This window comes from Hippopotamus amphibius, chromosome 1 (assembly GCF_030028045.1).
Source record: "Hippopotamus amphibius kiboko isolate mHipAmp2 chromosome 1, mHipAmp2.hap2, whole genome shotgun sequence".
NCBI lineage: Eukaryota > Metazoa > Chordata > Mammalia > Artiodactyla > Hippopotamidae > Hippopotamus > Hippopotamus amphibius.
This window is the reverse complement of record NC_080186.1, coordinates 231,969,891-231,993,204: the sequence shown is the minus strand read 5'-3', so window position 1 is coordinate 231,993,204 and position 23,314 is coordinate 231,969,891. Positions and strand designations below refer to the sequence as shown.

At 38.8% G+C, this 23,314-nt stretch overlaps 1 protein-coding gene and 1 non-coding gene across 2 annotated transcripts; one reads left to right on the top strand and one right to left on the bottom strand.

Annotated features, from left to right (window-relative positions):
* Nucleotides 1-6,815: 6,815 nt before the first annotated feature.
* On the bottom strand, nt 6,816-6,977 carry LOC130841925 (U1 spliceosomal RNA). Its single transcript, XR_009050306.1, has one exon. It is a non-coding gene; the product is annotated as a U1 spliceosomal RNA (small nuclear RNA).
* An 8,097-nt stretch (nt 6,978-15,074) lies between these two features.
* On the top strand, nt 15,075-21,545 carry SETD9 (SET domain containing 9). Its single transcript, XM_057700721.1, has 6 exons — nt 15,075-15,191; nt 16,615-16,982; nt 18,172-18,295; nt 18,524-18,639; nt 19,355-19,460; nt 21,070-21,545. The coding sequence occupies exons 1-6, from the start codon at nt 15,094-15,096 to the stop codon at nt 21,155-21,157; spliced, it is 900 nt and encodes a 299-aa protein (XP_057556704.1). The 5' UTR covers nt 15,075-15,093; the 3' UTR covers nt 21,158-21,545.
* The last annotated feature ends 1,769 nt before the right edge of the window (nt 21,546-23,314 follow it).

Below are 23,314 nucleotides of genomic sequence, written 5' to 3'. Positions count from 1 at the left end.
TCTTCTTTGGAGAAATGCCTATTTAGGTCTTCTGCCCATTTTCTTTTTTTTTTTTGTACACGATGTATTTGTTATTTTTGTCATACATTGGCAACCTCTTTTACCATCTAGGAAGACTAGATGTTACAAATTTGGACATTTGTCCTTTATGTACACTATATACACAGCTAAGTAAAACAAAATGCAGAGACATATGGGACAATGGTTAATCTTGGTGTAAAGCCCTGTGCACTTTCTTTTTTCTCCCTGAACCAGCACAAATAAAATAATGTGTACCGCTCAGAGAGGTGGTTTGATCACTTTGATCATTCTATTTCTAAGACAGTATTTCATATGAATTTTAACAAAAGGATATATCTACAAAATATTATTTCACTATCTCTACTTTTAACATACTTTGTGCACTTCTAAACATCTAGAAATGACTAGATGTTTCAAATAGGGACTTAAGTTTGTCCACTATATACACAGTAGTGTTGAATAAACTACACACATGTAACAATGGCTACATCTGAAAGTGTCTTCTACTTAAGAACATTCTAGTCTAGAACCCTTCATTTCTCCCAATACCTCCTTTCCGCCATCTGTCCAACGGTGGGCGAGTACAGGCACATGTGCCACTTAGATGTGATTTACAATTCCACTTCCAAAGGTCCTTTTCAGAAGACGGGCTTTCAATGAATTTTAACACAAAGTGTACAAAATGTTAGTTTACTAACTCTACTTTTGTCATACATTGGCAACCTCTTTAATATCTAGAGACTAGATATTATAAAATTGGGACCCATTTGTCCAGTATATACATAATATATACAGTAAAGTTAAACAAAATTCATGTAACATATAGAGCAATGCCTAAGTTGAAATGTTCTAGTACACACTAGCAAAACAAATTTTGCAGTCTTCCCTCCCACCTGCCTCAACCCAATGAACAAGCACAGAGTACACTGTTCAGAGCAGAGGTTTAACAATTTCATTTCCAAAGACAGTATTTCCCATCAGTTTTTAAAAGCTATTTACAAGAAGCACTAGTCTACTACTTATACTTTTAAATGCATTAAGCACTTCTAAACATCTAGAAAGGCTAGATATTTCATATAAGAACTTACTTGTCCACTATGTACACAGCACTGTTAAATAAAATTGCACACGTGTAACAATGGTTATAATCTGAGGTATCTTCTAAATATGACCATTTTGGCCTGAACCATTCCCTCCCTCACTTCCCTCTTTCCACCACCAATCCAGTAGACAAGTACAGGCATGTGTAATGCTTAGAGGTGGTTGAACAAATTCATATCCAAAAGTCATTTACAGAAGACAAGCTTTCCTATGAATTTCAACACAAAGTGTACAAAATGTGCTAATTTTACTACTTTGTCATACACTGGCAACCTCTTTAACATCTAGAGACTAGATGTTGCAAAATTAGGACTCATTTGTCCATTATATACACTATCTACAAAGCAAAACAAAATTCACATAACATACAAAAAATGGTTGTCTGAAAATGCCCAGGTATGAACACACTAGCGTATTACCTTTTGCAATTCTTTCCCTCCCACCTCCTCCAACCCACTGAGCAAGTATAGACAATAGTATACTGCTCACAGAGGTGGCTTAGCATTTAACACTCCCAAAGACAGCACTTCCCATGAATTCTAGCAAAAGGACATTTACAAAGGGATATTTTACTACCTCTACATATAACATATGTCGGGCACTTCTAAACATCTAGATGGACTAGATGTTTCATATAAGGACTTAATTTGTCCACTATATACAGAGCAGTCTTGAGTAAACTGCACACATGTAACAGTTATAATGGGAAAGTGTCTTCAAAATATGAGCATTCTAGCCTAAGACCAACCCCCTTCCTTCTCTCCCCACTCCACCAACCCAGAGGGCTATAATGCTCACATTTTCAGAAGACAATCTTTCCTACAAATTTTAACACAAGACATAGAAAATGTATTATTTACTAACTCTATTTCTGTCATACTACTGGCAACCTCTTTAACATCTAGAAAGACTAGATGTTGTAAATTAGGACTCATCTGTCCTTTATATACACTATATACACAGCAAAATGAAACAAAACGCACCAACGTAAAAAAGACAATGGTTAATCCCGCCTCACTATAAACACACTGGCACAGAGCGCTCTGCACTTCCTTCTCCCCTCCCCGCCCCCCCACCCTGAACCAGTGCACAAACACCATGCGGGCCGTTCAAAAAGGTGGTTTGGCAAATCCCCCGTCCCCCAAACAACATTTCATATGAATTTTAACAAAAAGATATTTAGAAAATGTCTTTTTACTACCTCTATTTCTAACAAATATCAGGCACTTCAGAACATCTAGAAAGACTACATATTTCAAAAAAGTACTTATTGCCAACTATATATACAGTAGCGAGGAGTAAAATGCACACACAAAACAATGGCTATAATACGGAAATGTCTTCTAAGTACGACCAGTCTGGCACAGAACCTTCTGTCCTTCCTCAAGGTCTTCTATTCCACGTTCTCTAACCCACTGAACCAACGTGGGCCTCTGTGGCTCCCGAGGTCGCTTCTAGAGGTGGTCAAGCAACTCCATTTCGAAAAGTCATTTCCAGAAGGCATTTCTGTTGTTGTTGTTGTTTTTTTTAATAAAAACAAATGGGCATTTACAAGACGTGTGATTTTCTAACTCTACTTTTTCATACGTCGGCAACCTCTTTACACCTAGAAGGCCTAGATGTAGCTAAAGTTTTCTTTCGAAAGGTCGGGGGTTAAGTTGAGAGCAGCTTTTTCATATTACATACACAGGCCTTCTATAAACGGCCAGTAACTCTTCCCGGAGGGTGGTGGGCACGTCCTATCGGCCGCCTGTGGTCTGTTCTTCTACCATGTCTAGCTTCCGACATCAAGCTCTCGGTGGAACGACGACCAACCGCCCGAGGACCCGCCAACCTTCCCTCGCTCGTCGGCCGGGGCTCTGCTCACCTTCCGGGCCCGTGAAGGCCTTTGTCCGTCGTCGTCTCGTCCAGCTGGGACAGAGGGGTCACCTCCGGTCCCGGATCCGCGCGGGCGTCCACGCAGACCCGCCTTCCAGGGCCCTCGAGGCTCTAACGGCCCTCCGGGCGTTCGAGCGGCCGCCATTCTTCTCGCCCTGCCACGCCCGACGCCCAAGGGCGCCACGCCCTCGGTGGCCTAGCGGAGGCTTCGCCTAAGCCCTGCAGCGTTGGGTCAAGAGAGCCGGCGGTCGGCGGGCTCCGGGACCGAGGGGCCGCCGCCTTGAGGTCGCGGAGGTGGGGGTGGGGGAGAGGGTGGCCGCGGCTCCCAGGCTCGGGTCCTGCCCGTGGGCGGCTGCGGCGAGGACTCCGGGGCTCGGCAAGACACAGCCCGAGCCTGTCCCGGGGCCCCCGGCTCACCTGCCCACCGGAGGCCGGAGGGCCTGGAGGGCCCCGGGGTAGAAGGCCGCAAGCCGCTGCTCACCGCGCTCTCTGCCGGAACTCTGCCCATTTTCTGATTGGCAGTCTTTGGTCTTCTGCCGATTTGGGTGGTTTTTTTTTTTTTTTAAGCTATATGAGCTGTTTTTATATTTTGGAAATTAATCCCTTGTCGGTCACATCGTTTGCAAATATTTTCTCCCATTCTGTAGGTCGTCATTTCATTTTGTGTATGGTTTCCTTTGCTGTGCAAAAGCTTGTAAGTTTAACTAGGTCCCATTTGTTTATTTTTCCTTTTGTTTCCATTAATCTAGGAGAGAGATCCAAAAAAATATTGCTGCAATTTATGTAAAAGGGTGTTTGTTCTGCCTATGTTTTCCTCTAGGAGCTTTACAGTATCTGGTCTTACATTTAGGTCTTTAATCCATTTTGAGTTTATTTTTGTATACAGTGTTAGCAAATGTTCTAATTTCATTCTTTTACATGTAGCTGTCCCATTTTCCCAGCACAAATTATTGAAGAGACTGTCTTTTTTCCATTGTATATTCCTCTTTTGTCATAGATTAATTGACCATAAGTGCATGGATTTATTTCTGGGCTCTCTATCCTGTTCCACTGTCTGTTTTTGTGCCAGTACCATACTATTTTGATTACTTAGTTTTGTAGTAATTTATAGTAGAGTCTGAAGTCAGGGAGTGTGATTTCTGGAGCTCCATTCTTCTTTCTCAAGATTGTTTTGGCTATTGGGGGTTTTTTGTGTTTCCATACAAATTTTTAAATTCTTTGTTCTAGTTCTTTGAAAAATGCCATTAGTATCTTACAGGGATTGCACTGAATCTGTAGATTGCTTGGGGTAATATGGTCATTTTAACAATATTAAGTCTTCAAATCCAAGAACACGGTATATCTTTCCATCTGTTTGTGTTGTCTTCAATTTCTTTCATCAGTGTCTTACAGTTTTCCAAGTACAGGTCTTGTATATCCGTAGGTAGGTGTATTCCTAGGCATTTTATTCTTTTTGATGCAATGGTAAATGGGATTGTTTCCTTAATTTCTCCTTCTGATATTTCACTGTTAGTGTGTAGAAATGCAACAGATCTCTGTATATTAATTTTGTATCCTTCAACTTCACCAAATTCATTAATATGAGCTCTAGTAGTTTTCTGGTAGTGTCTTTAGGATTTTCTATGTATAGTATCATGTCAGCTGCAAACAATGACAGTTTTACTTCTTTTCCAATTTGGATTCCTTTTATTTCCTTCTATTCTCTGATTGCTATGGCTAGTACAAAAGTGGCAAGAGTGGACATTCTTGTCTTGTTCCTGATCTTAGAGGAAATGTTTTCAGATGTTCACCATTGAATATGATGTTAGCTGTGGGTGTATCATATATGGTCTTTGTTATACTGAGGTATGTTCCCTCTATGCCCACTTTTGGGAGAGTTTTTATCATAAATGGATATTGAACTTTATCAAAAGCTTTTTTTTGCATCTATTGAGATGATTATACAGTTTTTATTCTTCAATTTGTTAATGTGGTATATCACATTGACTGATTTATGGATACTGAAAAATCCTTGCATCCCTGGGATAAATCCCACTTGATCATGGTGTATGATCCTTTTAATGTATTGTTGGATTTGGTTTGCTAGTGATTTTGTTGAGGATTTTTGCATCTATGTTCATCAGTGATATTGGCCTGCAATTTTCTTTTTTGTGATATCTTTGTCTGGTTTGGGTATCAGAGAGATTGTGTCCTCATAGAATGAGTTCAAAAGTGTTCCTTCCTCTGCAATTTTTTAGAAAGGTGTCCAAAGAATTGGTATTAACTCTTCTCCAAATTTTTGGCAGGATTTATTTGTGAAGCCATCTGGTCCTAGACTTTTGTTTGTTGGAGTTTTGAAATTACTGATTCACTTTCAGTACTCATAAAAGTTTTATGTCTATAACAAATAAAAGCAGGGGAAGATTAAATTAAACTAGATTAACTTTGACTCAATTTAAAAAACAAATAATAAAAGAACAAACAGCTATAAAAGGTATTTTTGAAATTAGAGAAATTTAAATATGGGCTATATTCATGGTATTGAACTATATACTGTTCACTTTTAAAGATATAATGGTAATGTGATTATGCAGAAAATGTCATTCTTTTCTTCTGTGTGGGGGGGAGGAATTGTTACAAAATGTTAACAACTGATGAGTCTACATAAAAGATATATGGTTGTTCACTGCAGTTTTCTGTAGGTTAGAAATTTTCAAAATAAAATTTGGGAAAATATTTCTATTTGTATATTCTTTGGTTTGGTTTCATTTCTTTTTGAATTTTACCTTGATTTCCTTTTTTTCTTTTTCCTTTTTTTTTTCCCTGCAGCTGGGTTCCTGTATTTCAGTGGCAATTTGGCCTACACTAATTGACCATGAGTGGAAGAATTATTTCGGGAATTATACAACATCCAGAAGAGGGCAGCAGAGTAAAAGTTTTCTTTAATTAAAGGATGGTCTTAACAGTGTATTGACTTTGCCAAACATCTGAAAATCAGACTTTACATCACCTCTTTCTCAGGAATAAAGCAGTTATTTCAGTGTTCCTCTTCGAAAATTGAAAAAACTCAAAGGCAATTCACTGATAATTCCATTTTTCCCAAAAACTGAGAGTCAGTGTTTTTCTCTTATCTAAAAGGACATTCCTATTCTCCCATCCCCTTCAGACAAGAGTAACAGTTACAACCAAGGAGAGGCTCTAAAAAAAGACACTTGATGCCTTCTTTCCTGGTTTCCAGTTCTCAAGACCACCCTGCTCTTGATTGGCCTCCCACCCACCCACCCATCTACCCTTCCATCCATCCTGCCAGCCACTGTTCAGCTTCTCAAACCACTCCTACATGCTAGTGCTCTGCTTAAGAACCTTCAGTGACTACCTACTGCCTATCCTAAGATTTTCTAATGCTCTGATCTTACTCTGCCTAAAAATTTTATTTCCTACTACTCCTAATACCAATGTTTGCTCTACTCAGACTGTTACCCTCTTGCTCTCTGAACCCACAGTATTCATTCCTCCCTCTGCACTTCTGCTCATGCCAATGGTTCTTAAATTTTTTGGTCTCATACTCTGGTCTGAGAAGCAGCTGACAACCAATGGCATAGAATCTGCCAACAGATATATTCAAAACTGCCACAACCAACTGTGAACTAATATACGACTCTCTGGGACATCATTCCTAAATATCTGTATATTTATTGTAATTATTTTCCACTAGATGGCAATAAAGTGACTAGAGGAATAGGTGAGTTTTGCTAATTCACAGACTAGCAGAGACCATTTTTTCTTTTCCTTTTAATGCAGTATTTTATTTTCTTTTACTTCTACTTTTTTTTCCCCAGGGGAGAGTATATATGCAGTCCCCTACTACCACAGATTATGCAGTCGAGTTTTCCACATTTGGGGAAATTGCAGGGGTTAACATCTGGAGCGCAATGGATAAGCCTCGCTCTGGGAAAACGGCCTTCGTGATCATGGTATCTCCCCTGCCAGATAAGTATTTTATGCACTATTTTAGATCCTAAAGCACAAAATAACTTTAAAATACTTTATATCTAATTTTATCAATATGCAATATACTACTGTAATTCGTAGAACTGACATTAACTTCAATATCCGAAGTTAATGAAACGCCTTGTCACAAACTTTCCTTCTCAAAATTTTGCATCACAATATGTGGCTCTAACACTCAATTCTCAAATATTTTTGTCTTCAGACCCTATTTTACCTTTAAAAATTACTGAGAATCCCAAAGGAGCTTTGGTTTATGTGGGTTATATCTATTATTTACTGTATCATATTAAAAATAATAAACTTTAAAATATTTACTTATTAATTCATTAAAAATAAGTTTAAAAATCTATTAATGTTAATATGGATAACTTATCTTTCATGAAAAATTGCTAAATCCCCCCCAAATAGTGAAAAGAATGGCATCTTAATATTCTTGCAAATATATTTTATTTCTGGCTTAGTAAAAGACAGTTGGATTCTCATATCTGCTTTTGCATTCAACCTTTCTTACCACATATCATGTAACCCCTAGAAAACTCCAATGTACCCTTGTGAGAGAATGGGAATAAAGACAAATAATCTTGTAGTACTATTATCAAAATAGTTTTGACCTTGCAGATCTCTAAAAAGGTCACAGGGACCCCCAGCGTCCCTATGACACTTTGAGAACTGCTGGGTTATGCTATCCCTTCCTTTCCACCTCTCTTCTACCTATTTCTCTTTGAAACACTCCTTAACTCCAGTAACTCATACTCAAATTCTATGGTAATTAATATTTAATTTTTCTAAATTACATGTTTTTCCAACTAGACCATAATCTTTTGAAGCTGTACCTAGGCACAGAGTTATCAGTGAATAAATATTTGCCAGTTATGTTACCCAAATTAGATGATGTAGCTATTCAAATAGGCTCCAGAATACCCACCAACTTTAAACATCAACTCTCTTACAGTAGAGAACTATGAAACCATGGTTCAGGCAAAGTAAGCCTGTCCTCCAGCTTATAGTTTGAAAAACACTTCTTTCTTGGACAAAGTCAATGCTCTTAGTTATTTACTGATCCTGCCCATAAAAAATATTAAGTGAATAAATGCTACCAGGAACTCATAAAATGTTTGAACATCTGCTAGTTTGTCAACACAAACTGTCTTTTCATCCCTTTCCACAGAGAGAAAACCTTAACTCCCTCCTCTGAAGGTGGGAAGAGGACCCCTCCTTGCCTGCCCAGGAGCAGATAAACATTGGTGGGTTCACTCAAAATAGTTCAGCAATTCCCTCCCGCATTTCCCTACAAGACTGGCTTTCCAGTTCTGGGCTATTTAAAATCTTATCTTCTCATCTCAAACCTCCAATATTCCCCTACGACTATTCTCAGTTGAAGATCTTGATTCACAGGTCAGTGGGAAACTAGAAACCATCATATTTAGCCCTCAACTTTCTCCAAACAAATCCCCTAATATACCTTGCACTGAGCCCACATTCTCTGCCTTCCCTCTTGCTAGTTGAAGATGCATCCCTGCTCTTGTCAGAGGACAATCTCTCCACTTATGCTCTGAATCCGCTGCCACCTTCTCAAGAACTTTACTCTGGAAGTTACTCACACATCTGTATCAATTTCCTTCTTTCTGCTGGTTCATTCTCATCAGCACACAAACACGCTATGGGATCTTTCATCTCACAAAATTTCTCTTCACCTTTGGCCCTATTTCTCCGCCTCTCTTTCAGTAAAACTGACTGGAAAAGTTGTGTACATTTGTTTCTCCTTCCTCACTTCACATTTTCTCCTCAACACACTCAAACTTTTCACCAAAACTGCTTTTGATCAAGTCATCATGGGCCCGTATCTTGCAGAACACATGGTCACTGCTCAGTCTACGTTCTTTGCCATTTCCTTTTTCTTCAAGTCCTCTGGCTGAAGACTCTACTAGCTGCAGCTACAGCTTCACTTCAAAGCTCCAGGTGTGGATATTCAACTAGTTACTTGACATTTCTCACAGGTATTTTAAAACTTCACCCTCCCACGTCCAATCCCTCTGCAAGTCCGGTCAGCTCCTCCAAAATATAATCCTAATCCACCCACTCTCTCCATCTCCAAAGCTACCACGCTAGTCCAAGCTATCATCTCTCACCTGAACCACTGTATCAGCCTCCTAATTAACCTTCCCTGTGTAGTGACTGCCCATCTTTTACCCATAAAATACTCAAAGTGATCTTTTAAAAAATCATATTCCTTCTCTGCTCATAACCCTCCAGTGACTTTCCACTTACACTAAGAATCCCAAATCCTCACCTGACCCTGCAAGTCCTTACATGATTAGCCACTTCCCTGACATCATCTTTCCCTTTTCCTTTACTACCATGTTACCACCACATGGCTCTCTTTTCCTTGCTTAAACATATGAAGCTCCTCCCCACTTCAGTGCCTTTGCATTTCCTACCCAGAGACTCTCCCCACAGATATTCCCAAGTCTGGGGCCTTCTTGTCATTCAGGTCTCAGTCATACATGCTACCACCCTATCCAATGTTGCTACCCCTATTCCCACTCCAAGTGACCCTTATAAAAAGAGTGAAGTCCCAGGAGGAAACAGATGACACACACACACACACAAAGTTATCCATCCCCCTCTCTTCTCAGCACCCTACCCCATTTTCTTTAGGGCACTAATCACTATCTGATATTATTTATGTGTTTAGTATCTGTCTCTTACACTAGAGCCTGGGATGGAGTAGGTGCTCAATAAATTATCTGTTGAAATCTCATTTTGAACTCTGGAAGTTACTAACCATTTAGGGACACATGCACTATTTGTGGATTTTTAGGATTTTCATAATAAAGTTTATCTTTCCTACACAGCATTTTTGTGATTAACAGCATAAATGGGCTTTAAATGAAAAAATACAGCACACATATCTAATCCTTAGTTGGGTGGAGTATTTCAAGAGCCTGGAAACAACAGGAAGTAGGGGTAAAGAATCACAGAGAAGAGGGCAATTTTGGACAGCAGCACATCTCTATGCCTACCAATGCTAATCTTTTGCTTGTTATATATTATATATTAGAAAATTGTCTGCCAGTCTGTTGTTTCTCATTTATTTGTATTTAAAATTTTATGTAAATCATTAAAGACACAGATGAGCTAAAGGACACAACCAACTACTATGACCTCATTAATACTTATAGAACTTTAAACCGAACAACGGCAAAATATACACTCTTTTCAACTGCATTTGGTATTTTCATCGAGAGAGCATATCCTAGGACATAAGTCATTAAGTTTAAAAGAACTAAAAACATACTTGTTCTCTAACCACAACAGAATTAAATTAAAAACCAATTACAATAAGATATCTAGGAAAACCCCAAATATTTGGAAATTAAAAATACTTCTAAATAATTCATAGATCAAAGAATAAATCACAAGGGAAATTTTTAAAAATATTTTCTATGGAATGCTAATGAAAATACAATATATCAAAATGTCCAGGATTCAGAGAACATAATGCGTGGAAGGAAATTTTTAGCTTTAGAGGCATATATTAAAAAAAAGTCTAAAATCAGTGATGCTAAGGTTCTAATTTAAGAAGCTAGAAAAAGAGCAAAATAAACCCAAAGTAAGTAGGACATATAAAATAATAAAGAAGAAAAATGGACAGAATGGAAAATAGATAAACAACAGAGAAAATAAAGTCAAAAGCTGTTTTCTTTGAAAAGATCCACAAACTTCCAGTTACAATGATGAAGGAAAAAAGAGAACAGTACTCACCAGAATTAGGAATGAATTATCACTATAGATCACACAGACGTTAAAAGGACAGTAAGACTATATTTATAATCACTTCATGCTACCAAATTTGACAACTTAGATGAAATGAACAAAATTCCATGAAAACAGAACTTACTAAACTTGGAACAAGTTGAAGTAGAAATGCTGAGTAACCTTACATCTTCAAACGAGGTTAAAGTCATTATGAAAGACAACTAGAAACTCACGGTTTCACCAGTGAATTCCACCAACATTCAACAAAGGAATAATACCAACCTTATATTTTAAAAAAATTTTTTAGAGAAGGGAACACTTCTTAACTCATTTTAGGAGGTCAGCATAAGCCTAGTACCAAAACCTGAAATAAAACTACAAACAAGTCATGAAACTGAAAATTTTAAAATACTTCAAAATAAATATGGGATGACAACAAAAGCATACAAAAACCGGAAGGGTAGGACCAAAGTGTTACTCACAACTGAGTAGGGTTATCTCAGGAATCCAAGGATGGTACAACCTCTGACAATGTGTCATTATAATTCACTACATGAACAGAACAGTGAAAAATTATGTGATCATCTCAGTAGATGGCAAAGAAGAGCATTTGATATTCATCATTCATTTAAAACTTATGACAAAAATTCCTGACAAATCAAAAATAGAACTTTTTAAACTCTATAAATTATACCTACCAGAAAATTACAGTAAGTATTAAACTTGCAGGTGAAACCTTAGAAATAGACAAAAGAGTGAAGTGTACTTATACAAACTAATAAGGGGAGACTCCAAAATATATCTTTAATAAAGAAGTTGAATATACAAAACACACATAATTCTATGATATTCTACAAGAACATACACAGGTAGGTACATACATAGAAATAAGATTGACAGAAAACACATCAGCCTGATAACCTCTGAGGAGAGGGGTAAGGACCAGGATTGCTGGAAGCACAGGTTACATGGTGTGGTTAAAGGAGACTTTTTAGCCTTATCTACCACGTTTCTACTTGTTATAAGGAGAAAGCTGTTTTCATGGATTACTTAGATAACCAAAATAACCAAAAGGTAATTTTAACACTACAAATTTAAATTCAGTGTAGTATTGGAAGTCCTAGCCAGAGCAATTCGGCAAGAAAAAGAAATAAAAGACATCCAAATTAGAAAGGAAGAAGTAAAACTGCCACTATTTGCAGATGACATGGTATTATGTATAGGAAACAAAGACTCCACAAAAAAACTGTTAAACTAATAAATTCAATAAACTTGTGGGGTACAATTTCAATATGCAAAAATATGTTGTGTTTCTATACGCTAATAAAGAACTAGAAGAAAGAGAAATTAAGAAAACAACCCCATTTACAACTGCATCAAAAAGAATAAAATACCTAGGAATAAATTTAACCAATGTATTGGTTAAAGAAAGGTGAAAGACCTGCCCAGTGAAAACTATGAGACTTTAATGAAATAAATTGAAGATGGAAAGATATTAGATTAACACAGATTAGAAGAATTAATATTGTTAAAATGTCCATATCACCCAAAGCCATCTACAGATTCAATGCAATCCCTTTATATCCCAAATGGCATTTTTCACAGAAATAGAGTAAACAATTCTAAAATTTGTATGGAACCACAAAAGATCCCAAATACCCAAAGTAGTATTGAGAAAAAGGGCAAAGCAGGAGGCAACATGCTCCCTGATATCAAACTATATTACAAAGCTATAGTAATCAAAACAGAATGGTAATGGCATGAAAACAGACACACAGATCAATGAAACAGAATAGAGAGCCCAGAAATAAATGGTATTGGCATGAAAACAGGCACACAGATCAATGAAACAGAATAGAGAGCCCAGAAATAAATGGTATTGGCATGAAAACAGGCACACAGATCAATGAAACAGAATAGAGAGCCCATGCATATACATAAATCTACAACAATAAATTTGAAGAAAGGAAAGAATACACAATGGGGAAAGGACAGTTTCTTCAATAAATGATGCTGGGAAAACTGGACAGCCACATGCAAAAGAATGAAACTGGACTATTATCTTACACCATGCACAAAAATTAACTCAAAATAGATTAAAGGCTTGAATGTAAGACCTGAAACCATAAAACTCCTCAAAGAAAACATAGGCAGTAGGCTCTTTAACATCATTCTTGCCAATGATTTTTTGGATCTGACACCAAAAGCAAAAGCAAGAAAAGCAAAAGTAAACAAGTGGGACTACATCAAACTAAAAAGCTTCTGTACAGCAAGGGAAACCATCAACAAAATGAAAAAGCAAGCTACTGAATGGGAGAAGAGATTTGCAAACCATAAATCTGATAAGGGGTTAACATCCAGTATATATATAAAGAAATCATACAAATCAATAGCAGAAAAACAATCTGATTTTTAAAAGGGGCTGAAGATCTGAACAGACAGTTTTCCAAAGAAGATATCTAAATAGCCAACAGGTACATGCAAAGATGCTCAACATCACTAATCATCAGGGAAATGCAAAGCAAAACCACAATAGATATCACCTCACACCCCTCAGAATGGCTATTACCAAAAAGACAACAAGAAACAAGTGTTGGTATGGATGTAGAGAAAAGGGAACACTTGTGCACCATCTATGGGAATGTAAATTCTTGCAGTCACTATGGAAAACAGTATGGTGGTTCCTCAAAAAAATTAAAAATAGAATGACCATATGATCCAGCAATTCCACCTCTGGTTATGTATCTGAAGGAAACCAAATCACTATCTGGAAAAGATATCTGCAACCTCACGTTCACTGCAGCATTATTTACAACAGCCAAGACTTGGAAACAACCTAATTGCCCATCAATAAATGAATGGATAAAGAAGATGCAGCATATATGTATGTACACACTCACACACACACAATGCATATATGTATGCAGCATATATGTACACACACAATGAATACTACTCAGCCATAAAAAAAACATGCTATCCATTTGAAACAACCTGAATGGACCCTGAGGGCATTATTAAGTGAAATAAGACAGAGACAGACAAATAACTTATAATTTCACCTATATGTGGAATTAAAAACAAACAAGCTCACAGAAACAGAGAACAGACTGGTGGTTACCAGGGGTTGGGGGCGGCGGGGGGCACAAAATGTGTGAAGGGGGTCAAAAGGTACAAACTTCCTTTTATAAAATAGTAAGTCACGGGGATGTAATGTACAACATGGTGACTATAGTTAATAAAACTGTATTGCATATTTGAAAGTCACCAAGAGAGTACCTCTTAAAAATTCTGACAAGAAAAAAATGTTCTATATATGGTGACAGATGTTAACCAGATTATTGTGGTGACCATTTTTCAATATATACAAATATCGCATCACTGATGCACACCTGAAACTAATATAATGTTATATGTCCATTATACTCAAAAACTAAATAAGTAAGTAAGGTCTGGGCAAAACGGTCCTTTGTACTAGAGGTACACTGTAGATGATTAAACTACATGATAAAAGGTAAAAATTTTAAAAGCACTAGAAATATATACAAAAACTGCTTTTTTGTTTTTAAAGATATTACTATAGGTAAGAAGTCAACTAGTTCTTCTTGGTTCCTCTTAAGTTTAGAGACCTTAAAGTTACTATCTGAAGGGCATTTGTTGCACATGCTAGAACTTAACTGCCTCCATTTAGCAAATAAGGTAAATCTGGAGGATGTCAATTTACCAAACACAACACCTGATAGCACAGGCTCTTGAGTCTGCCAACTATCCTATACAATTGAGTGAAATAGAAACTCTGACAGATTGTTTTTCTTTGTTTTTATTCCTTTTTGGACTAGAACAAATTAGCCCTAAGGCTACTTGAATCTGCCTGATTTGTCACTAGATCTGACTAGCTCAATTTAGACTTTTAGGTTAGGTTTTACCCTCACTCCCAGGCAAAGTACAGGAACGCAGACTTTTCAGCCTGAGGGAATGGCATCAACACATTTCTTTCTTAATGAACACCTGCGGATTTGAAGATGGCTGAGTTAGTCTAGTAGTTTACCCCGACTGCAACGAAGCGTGCTCTACGCCTCTCCTACACGCAGAAAGGAAAAGGGACTAAGGAGCCCTGCACAGCTCTACGCACCTCTGGTTCAGCGAGCTGGGGTCAGTAAAGCAGAGGCACGGAGACGCGGCGACAGGAGCCGGGGGCAGCGGGACCGCCGAGCGCCGCGCTGAGGGCTGAGACCGCGAAGGGGCGGGGACGGCGCGGCCGCCGCTCCTCCTCGGCTCGGGGCGGGCCCGAGACCGCGACCCACCTCCCGCGTGCCGTCCCCGTCACGGCGCCCCGGCACGGCCATGCCGGGCCGCCTGCTGCGGGCCCTGGGGCAGCGATGGCGCCGCTACAGGTACCGCTTCGTGCCCTGGATCGCGCTGAACCTAAGCCACAACCCGAGGTGAGAGGGCCTAGCGGCTAGACCAAGGCCTCGTTCCTCCCGCCCGGCGACGCCATGGCGGCCGCTGGGCACTCCGGCGGGCGTCCGGAGGTGGGCGGAGCTTCAGGCGGGCGGAGCCTAAGACGGCTCAGGGGCCTGACGCGGGCGGGGCCCGAGTGGGCGGGGCCCGAGGTGGGGGAGGGGGAGGCTCCTGGAGCCCGAGGCGGGCTGGGGGGCCTGAAGAGGGCGCGGGGCTTCTTAGGTGGGCGGGGCCCGGGCCCTACTTCCTGTGGTCTCCGGCGCTGCGAGGTCCGCCGGGCCCCGGGTCGCCCGCGGGTGCTGGCTGGCGGTGTAGGTTTTGCGGGCTGCGGAGGCTGGGGTACCTGTGGGGGGCGGGGGTGGGGCAGGGCAAGAAATAGGAACTTTTGAAAAAGAGAAGAACTTGTGTGGCGGGAGGGTGCGTGGCCTTCTTTCCGCCAAGGCAGTTAGGAGCTTGAAGTTCCTTAGAAAAGCCAAAGCGTGGTGTATTTTCACAGCTCCGCGGTTGGTGTGGAGAAAGCAGCGCAGCTCGGCTGTGAGGATAACAGCTTGGAGTAGCTGATGCACAAAAACGAGCAAAAAGCCACTAAAAAAAAAAGCACGGCGGAGGACTGGATTTAGAATACGGATTCAGCGCTTGAAGAAGGGGGTCTAGCTGAGCGGGTGGCCGTAGGGTCGGCTGTTGCCGGCTGCAGTGAGGGGCCTGCTCGCGGTCTGGAGGAGGTCGACGTGATGCTCGCTCAAATAGGCAGACGGGCCCCGTCGGAGGCTGGTTAGTAGCCGGAGGGCTTTCCCAGAGTTTCCTGCTACAGAAGCGTGGATTCAGCTGCCTCCTTACTATCGAATTGTGAGGCGGAAATTGGTTCCTTTAAACCAAGGAGGAAAAATAACACTTAAAAGTTATTTACGGAAATAGAGTGCTCATTAAAGAATTAATTACTTCTGGAAGAGAATGTGACAAAACATATGTTAAATTTGTCTTTGAAACTACACGCGTGTAAAAAGAGCCATTGCAATATGAGGATTCTCATATAGTTAACATTCATATAATGGCTTTGGGTGTAGTGGGGAACGAGCCCTATTTCTGCTTCTGGCTCTCCCGTTTACCCGCAAGTTCCCTAACATCTCCAAGCTTGAGTTTCCTTGTCTGCAAAAATGGGGTAATGAACACAGGACCCAACAGAATCTGGTATGGAATGGACCTTTCCTAAGTATTAGCTGTTGGTGACTTGTTGGGAGTCAGGTAACTAGAACTAAACCTAAAAAACTTTTCTGAACTTCTTAGTTTTATGCCCTTCAGACGCATGAGAATAATCTTCGTAAAGGCCAGTAACCCATGAGACATCAAGGCAGTCTGGCTTTTATCACTTGAAGGGTAGTGAATAGAAACTTTTCCCATTTTCAGGACCCTCCGATATGTTCCAGAGGAATCCAAAGACAAAGTTATCTCAGATGAAGATGTCCTAGGAACATTACTGAAAGTTTTCCAGGCTCTATTCATAAATGATTTTGATAAGCAATCAGATATCTTGACTGTGCTTCCAGAACCTGTTAAATCAAAATATCAAGACCTACTGTCAGTTCAGCATCCAAGGGTGAAACAGCTTGAATACAGACATCAACAACAAAATACCTTTACACCAGAAGAAATTCTTTATAAAACATTGGGTTTCACTGTTGCCCGAGCACCTAGCTCATTGATTTCTGCTGGAAGAGGTGTCTTCGTTACTAAAGGATTGGTACCAAAAGGCGCGGTCGTATCTATGTATCCCGGTAATGACGCAATTAGTACTTGGCCAAGAGTTTCTTATATACAGATGAATATAAGTTCAACAAAATACCTATTCCTGTAACCCTTAGAGTAAGGGTTTGTATTGGAAACTCTAATTTCCACAGTTTTTTAAATCTTGATTTGACAATTAACTGTTTGTAAATTATGTATTAGAAAGTATCCTGGAGTATTTGTTGGGATAAATGTATTTTTCTTTTAAGGAAATTTTTCTAATCAATGTTTAAATGTAGGAGATTATAGTATGGCCTACTTTGATAAGACTGATTACTTAGAAATCATTAGAGAATAAGTCAGTTTGGCTTAGCTAATTAATAATTAAAGATAAAAAATGATATGGGCTAAAACATGAAAGACAAAGTTTAAACCTATAGATCCCTGAATAAAGATCTTCCTGCAATTTCTAAACTCGAAAAGTGAAGCGGCTTCTTGGCAAAAGATCTTGGACTAGAATGCTCAGTAGAATGTTATTTGTTAAACATATTATTTGGTGTAGTGGAAAGTATGCATGAATGTTTGTCAGATAGACCTATGTTTTTTAAAAAGTCATTCTACTATTTTCTAATTCTGTGTCCCTAAGCAAGGAAGTCTCAGTTTCCTCCTACATAACTATCCTAACTTCATAAAGACTAAATAGGACAAGCCAGCAACAGACAAATTAATGCTAAGATGAATTTAATAATAAACATGCCTGGAACATAGGAAGCACCCTGTAAATATTAATTTCCTCCTTTCCTTCATTGCCAATGAAAGGAAAAACAACCTGAATGTCAGACTCATCTATTCATGTATATATCTACATTATTTATTATTAACAAAATACATTTCTTAAAAAGCTCTATGATAGATGTCAAATCACTCTACTTTTAAAAACGAAAACACACTTTGTAAAAACAAAAACACACTTTGTAAAACTGAGCCTAAAATGTGTTCACATTTTTGTTAACCAAAATAGTCATATTTTATTTGGCTGTGTGGACAAGTTGGTTCTGTGCTCCTTCTGCTATTGGGCTCTCTTTAATGAGGGAAAGTAGCCAGACTGGAGGTGAAACATTAGAAAAAGGTAGAGAAATTAAAACAATTCTTCCATGTTATGTTTATGTTCCAGAGAAAGGTCCTTATCACGATGTTTATGATTTTTATAGGTTGCTATGTCTTTGTCTTGTATACTAGGTACAGTGTATCAGAAGTACGAGCCAATCTTTTTCCAGTCCATTGGAAATCCATTTATTTTTAGATGCCTAGATGGGATACTCATAGATGGAAATGACAAAGGAATATCAAAAGTCGTGTATAGGTAAGTTGGTACCATGTTCGAATTTAATTATAGGAGCCAGTCACACGACAGTGACCAGTGACTCTGACCACTAGCGTTTGTACTTTAAATAAAAATCTATTTAGGCAGGTGCCCTATTGATTAGACAAAAGTTTTTTAAGAAAAATTTCACTGTTCAAGTCTAGGGTTAACTTTGAATTTTAAGATACAGAGGCGCAATCTCTTAGCTAATGCTTTCACCTATTTCAGATCTTGCAATGGGCGGGATCGACTTGGCCCTTTAAAAATGAGTGATAGTACATGGCTAACGTCAGAAATTCATAACCCACTGGCTGTAGGACAGTATGTCAACAATTGTTCAAATGGTAAGTTGGCACCTTGGGGCTGTGAGATATAAATACAGCAGTGGCAATGCTCCTCCTTTGCCATGTGACTGAGTGCCAGGGGCGGTTGAGCTTAACATCTCAGCTATTCCAAGCCCTTGAGTAAATTCTAACTTTGTAACCGCTGATATCAAAGAGAGAATTTGGGGAGATGATGATATACATTAATTGGAATTCTTTAACTTACTATTTTTATTCTGATTTTGCAGTAAATATAGGCAATTGATAACTGCCCTTTTGATCATTATTGTTTTAATATTTTTTAATAGTTAACTTAGAGATTGTCCGTGCCTCAACATAGCCTTAGAGATTAACTGCTAGACTGGTATCCCCTTTCTGCTGCTAAGTTTGTGAGTTACCTACCTTCTCTAGGGCTTAACTTTCCTATAAGTTTGATCATCTGGCTACATTTAACACAGACTTTGGTGTTAGGGAGACATGAATTTGAAGCCTGACTCTTCTACTTAACATTTACCTTTTCTGAGCCTCTGTTTCCTGATCTTCAAAAAGCAAATAATAAAACATACAAACATATGTATGTATATAATGTAGCAGTGCCTGGAACATAATAGTGATTATTGATTTGAGCATTTTCTGATAATTTAGAAAACCATACATCAAGTGCCATAATTCAGTGCTGTTTCCCATGACCTTTATAAAATGGCTCTGTTTCTAAACATTTTGTACGTGTTCCTAGACAGAGCAGCTAATGTCTGTTATCAGGAATTTGATGTGCCTGCAGTGTTCCCTATAGAACTGAAGCAATATCTTCCAAACATTGCCTACAGCTATGACAAACAAAGGTTAGTCTTCTAGTAAGAGCTTTTCCTATCTTCTTTCTTATGCTGTACCTAAAAAAAAAAAATAGATTTCCTAAGAAAAAACTATTTGGGATAAGTTTTCTTTAATGAAAAGTTATAATTTAGATTTTATGTTCATCACACCTTAATGTGTTAATGTAGGTTATTTGAAATGTAAAATTTTCCATTAACTTAGCTCATTCTGCTTATTACTACCCACTTTTATTCTATGAAATATTTTATGAGTATCAACCTTAAAGTTTTTTTCAGGTGACTCTGTTGTTTTTCCTACCTACATAATCTTCAAGTAAATTTTGCTTTAATCCATTTTAAGGATCTTGCTCTCCGTTTTACATGAGAGCACCCAGTTGAAGAAAGGGACCAGGTTACACTATTATTTCCTTTGCCTACTTCACTATTAGGTTCAGAAACTTAATAGTCCAAACAGGGGAGATATTCAGAAGATATGTAATTTTTTTGTTTGCTTTTGTTTTTACCATAATTTTTTTTTAATTTTTTATACAATTTTTAAAGGTTACTTTCCATCTACAGTTATCACAAAACATTGGCTGTATTCCCCACGTTGTACGGTACATCCTTGGGGCCTGTCTTACACCCAGAAGTTTATACTTCTCACCCCCCCACCTCTGTATTGCCCCTCGCCCCCCAGCTGGTAACTGCTAGTTTGTTCTCTAGATCTGTGAGTCTGCCTCCTTTTTGTTCTATTCACTAGTTTGTTGTATTTTTTAGACTCCACATATAAGTGATAAGAATATATGTATTTTTAATGTGACATTTATTCTCTGTTCATTAAGTGGAACGTCTACTGAGAATACTCAAGTAATAATTTTTAAATATAAGTAATTCTGTAGCGCTAAGAGTTCTTTATTAACAGTGCTGTAGGAAGGTATTATCTTTACATCATTTCGCTGAGCTGCCAATTGATAGCCAACTTTATTTTGTACAGGTCCTATTAAATTGTCCTTTGAAGATGAATGATATTTAAAGCTTACGACTATTCCCTGTGCTTAAAACTTGACAATTTTTATGTCTCTATATGTGTATGTGTATTTAACAATGAGGGTTTTTTTAGCCTTATACTCTGGGGCATAATATTACTAGTCAACAAGTACAGGAAAAGTTAAATGAGTAGGAACATTGAAGATGTGCCTGTATGTCTTGTTGTATCCATAAAAAGTATTTTTTAAAATTCCAATAAATTATAAGTAATGTTTCCAGCTTTGCAGAATAGAGATACAAATTAATTTTTTAAGTGTTGAACTACAGTAAATGTCATTTTTAAAATGCTTTTGGTGATACCAATATTGAGGGCCTGAACATAGAAACAGCATTTTCAAAAGAAGTAGTCAGTTGTGTAAATGTACTGATTTGTGGTCTTTCTAAATGATACAAAATAAATATACTCTACTCTAAAATGCCTCCATCAGTGATAAGAACTATTTCCTCATGGAAATCAAATATATAAACTAAGACGATAGTAAGGAATCAATAAAATTAAAATCATCTCTATAAAATCCATATTGGTTGTATTAAAAACATGAGTTTTATCTGTTAAAACTCCTAGCTTTTGTCTGTTTCTTTTTGTTTTCAGTCCACTTCGATGTGTCATTCTTGTCGCACTCAGGGACATCAAACAAGGAGAAGAGCTTTTCTCAAACTACTATACAATTGTCAGCTGACTCTATGAAATTAGGTTTTCTACTCAGCTATTAACTCTAAAATGTTTTTTGTTTCTCTGAGTTCCACCTGCAGAACAAATATTTTAAAACCTAAACAGAGTGGGAATTTTTGGTTTTTATTGATATTTGTGTTTCAATTCCATCATAAGCTGTTTGTTTCCTTATAATTTCAAATTTGTACTACAATTCCAGTGTTAATTGGTTTTAACTTAAGTACACTGTAGCTTCATAATTAAAACCTACTGTCTGAACTTATAATTTCAGCATTTATTTTTATATCTCTGTGGTCGTTTATCAAATTTTAGCCAATTTGTACAAAAGTACAAGCAATTCTTATGCTGTTGATGTGTACTAACTTCCATAAAAACTTAATTTTTCTGCAATATACTAAAACCAAAAATATTTGTTGTGTTGTCATCAGTTAATTGGGGTGTGTTTGTGTGTGTGTGTGTGATTTAAAGATTGTTTTAGCTGGTACAAGGGGGAAGTGGGGGGTTATTATACTATTTTCTCTACTTTATTTGAACATTTACACCCACCCACCTACACAAAGTCTGAGAGAGTGTAAGAGAGATTGTTTTGTCACGGAAATATAGTTAAAAGATGGTGGTGGAAAGGAACACCTATTCCCATTTCTCATATTTGGAGGGCTTCCATTAGTAATTCTCCTGCCTCTCTCTTCACCCTTTGGAGGAAGAGTGATTTTCTGAGATTATCTTTAGCGAAGGACTAGGCACCCATGGCCCAAACCCCTGTAGTTCCTTCGTTGTGGACTCTCCCAGCTGAGTGTGTTCTGGGCTGCTCTCAGCCCAGCCAGTGAAGGAATGAGTCTAGTTCAGAGGTGGAGAATTAGTGAGCTGACCTGGCGTCAGCTCTGAAACCACGTTCTCCAGTTTTAATAGTAAGAGATGCTTTGATCTCCACTGACCTGACTCTGCATCCAACCCTGGTTCCAAACTTGGATGGGGGGAGGGTGTTATTTATTGGGCCCCTCAAATCCTAACATGGCCCCTGTACAACCAGATTCTGACCATCTTCCCTGCTACACCAACAGCTTTTCTTACTTAGTTTATTGCAGTTTCAGTAGCCTCCTATTTGCCTTCCCTGTTTCCATTCCTGCCCCTTTTACAGAATAGACCACCAGGAGTGATTCTTTTACACACAAATCAGATCCTGACCCGCCTCTGCTCAGAGCTCTTTGATTACGCCTACGTTGGAGTAAATGCTGAAGTCCTTCACTACCTCTGATTTCACGTCCTTGCTCACTCTGCCCAGCCACACCTGCCTCCTCGCCACTCCTTGAGCCTGCCAGACACACTCCACCTCAGGGCTTTTGCACCAGTTCTGCCTCCAAAAACCTCCCCCTAAATAGCCATACAGCTCATTCCCTGTCACCTTGCATAACCAACCTATGGAAATTTACAATCCCCAACTGCCAGCCCCTAAAACTCCCCATTCCATGTCTTCTCTATAGCATTTATCATGTATGTGCACATAAATCCATGAGAGCATCTTTTTCTCAGCCTCATTTGTCTTTTATTTTTGCCACAAAGATTCTGAGAGACCCAGGGGACTTGTGTTGTTAAGAAAAAAACCAAGCTAAACTTCCCTGGTGGTGCAGTGGTTAAGAATCTTCCTGCCAGTGCAGGTGACATGGGTTCAAGCCCTGGTCCAGGAAGATCCCACATGCCAGGGAGCAGCTAAGCCCGTGTGCCACAACTACTGAGCCTGAGTTCTAGAGCCCATGAGCTGCAACTACTGAGCCCGAGTGCTGCAACTACTGAAGCCCGCACATCTAGGTCAGTGCTATATCCCAGGGACTAATTTAAATGAAAAATGAAGGTGTGTATAATGAAATACCCAATTTGCAGGTGACGTGAAATCTTTGAGAAGTCAGAGAAGCAGCAGGCTCAAAAGTGTACCATTGATGGAAATTATGGCCAAAATGGGTAAAGTCTACAAGTGACTAGAGACATTCTGCTCCCACAACGCTCTCCTCCCTCCCCTAAAAGCCAAAGTGCTGTGCTTGTGTATGGCACTTGGCCACACACTTGGCTGTATTCAAAACACTGGTACCTGTACCCCCTTTGAAGGCACTTCTGTGTATGTGTGTACCAGAGAGTCCTGCACATTAAGGACGAAATGTGGTTTTAGATA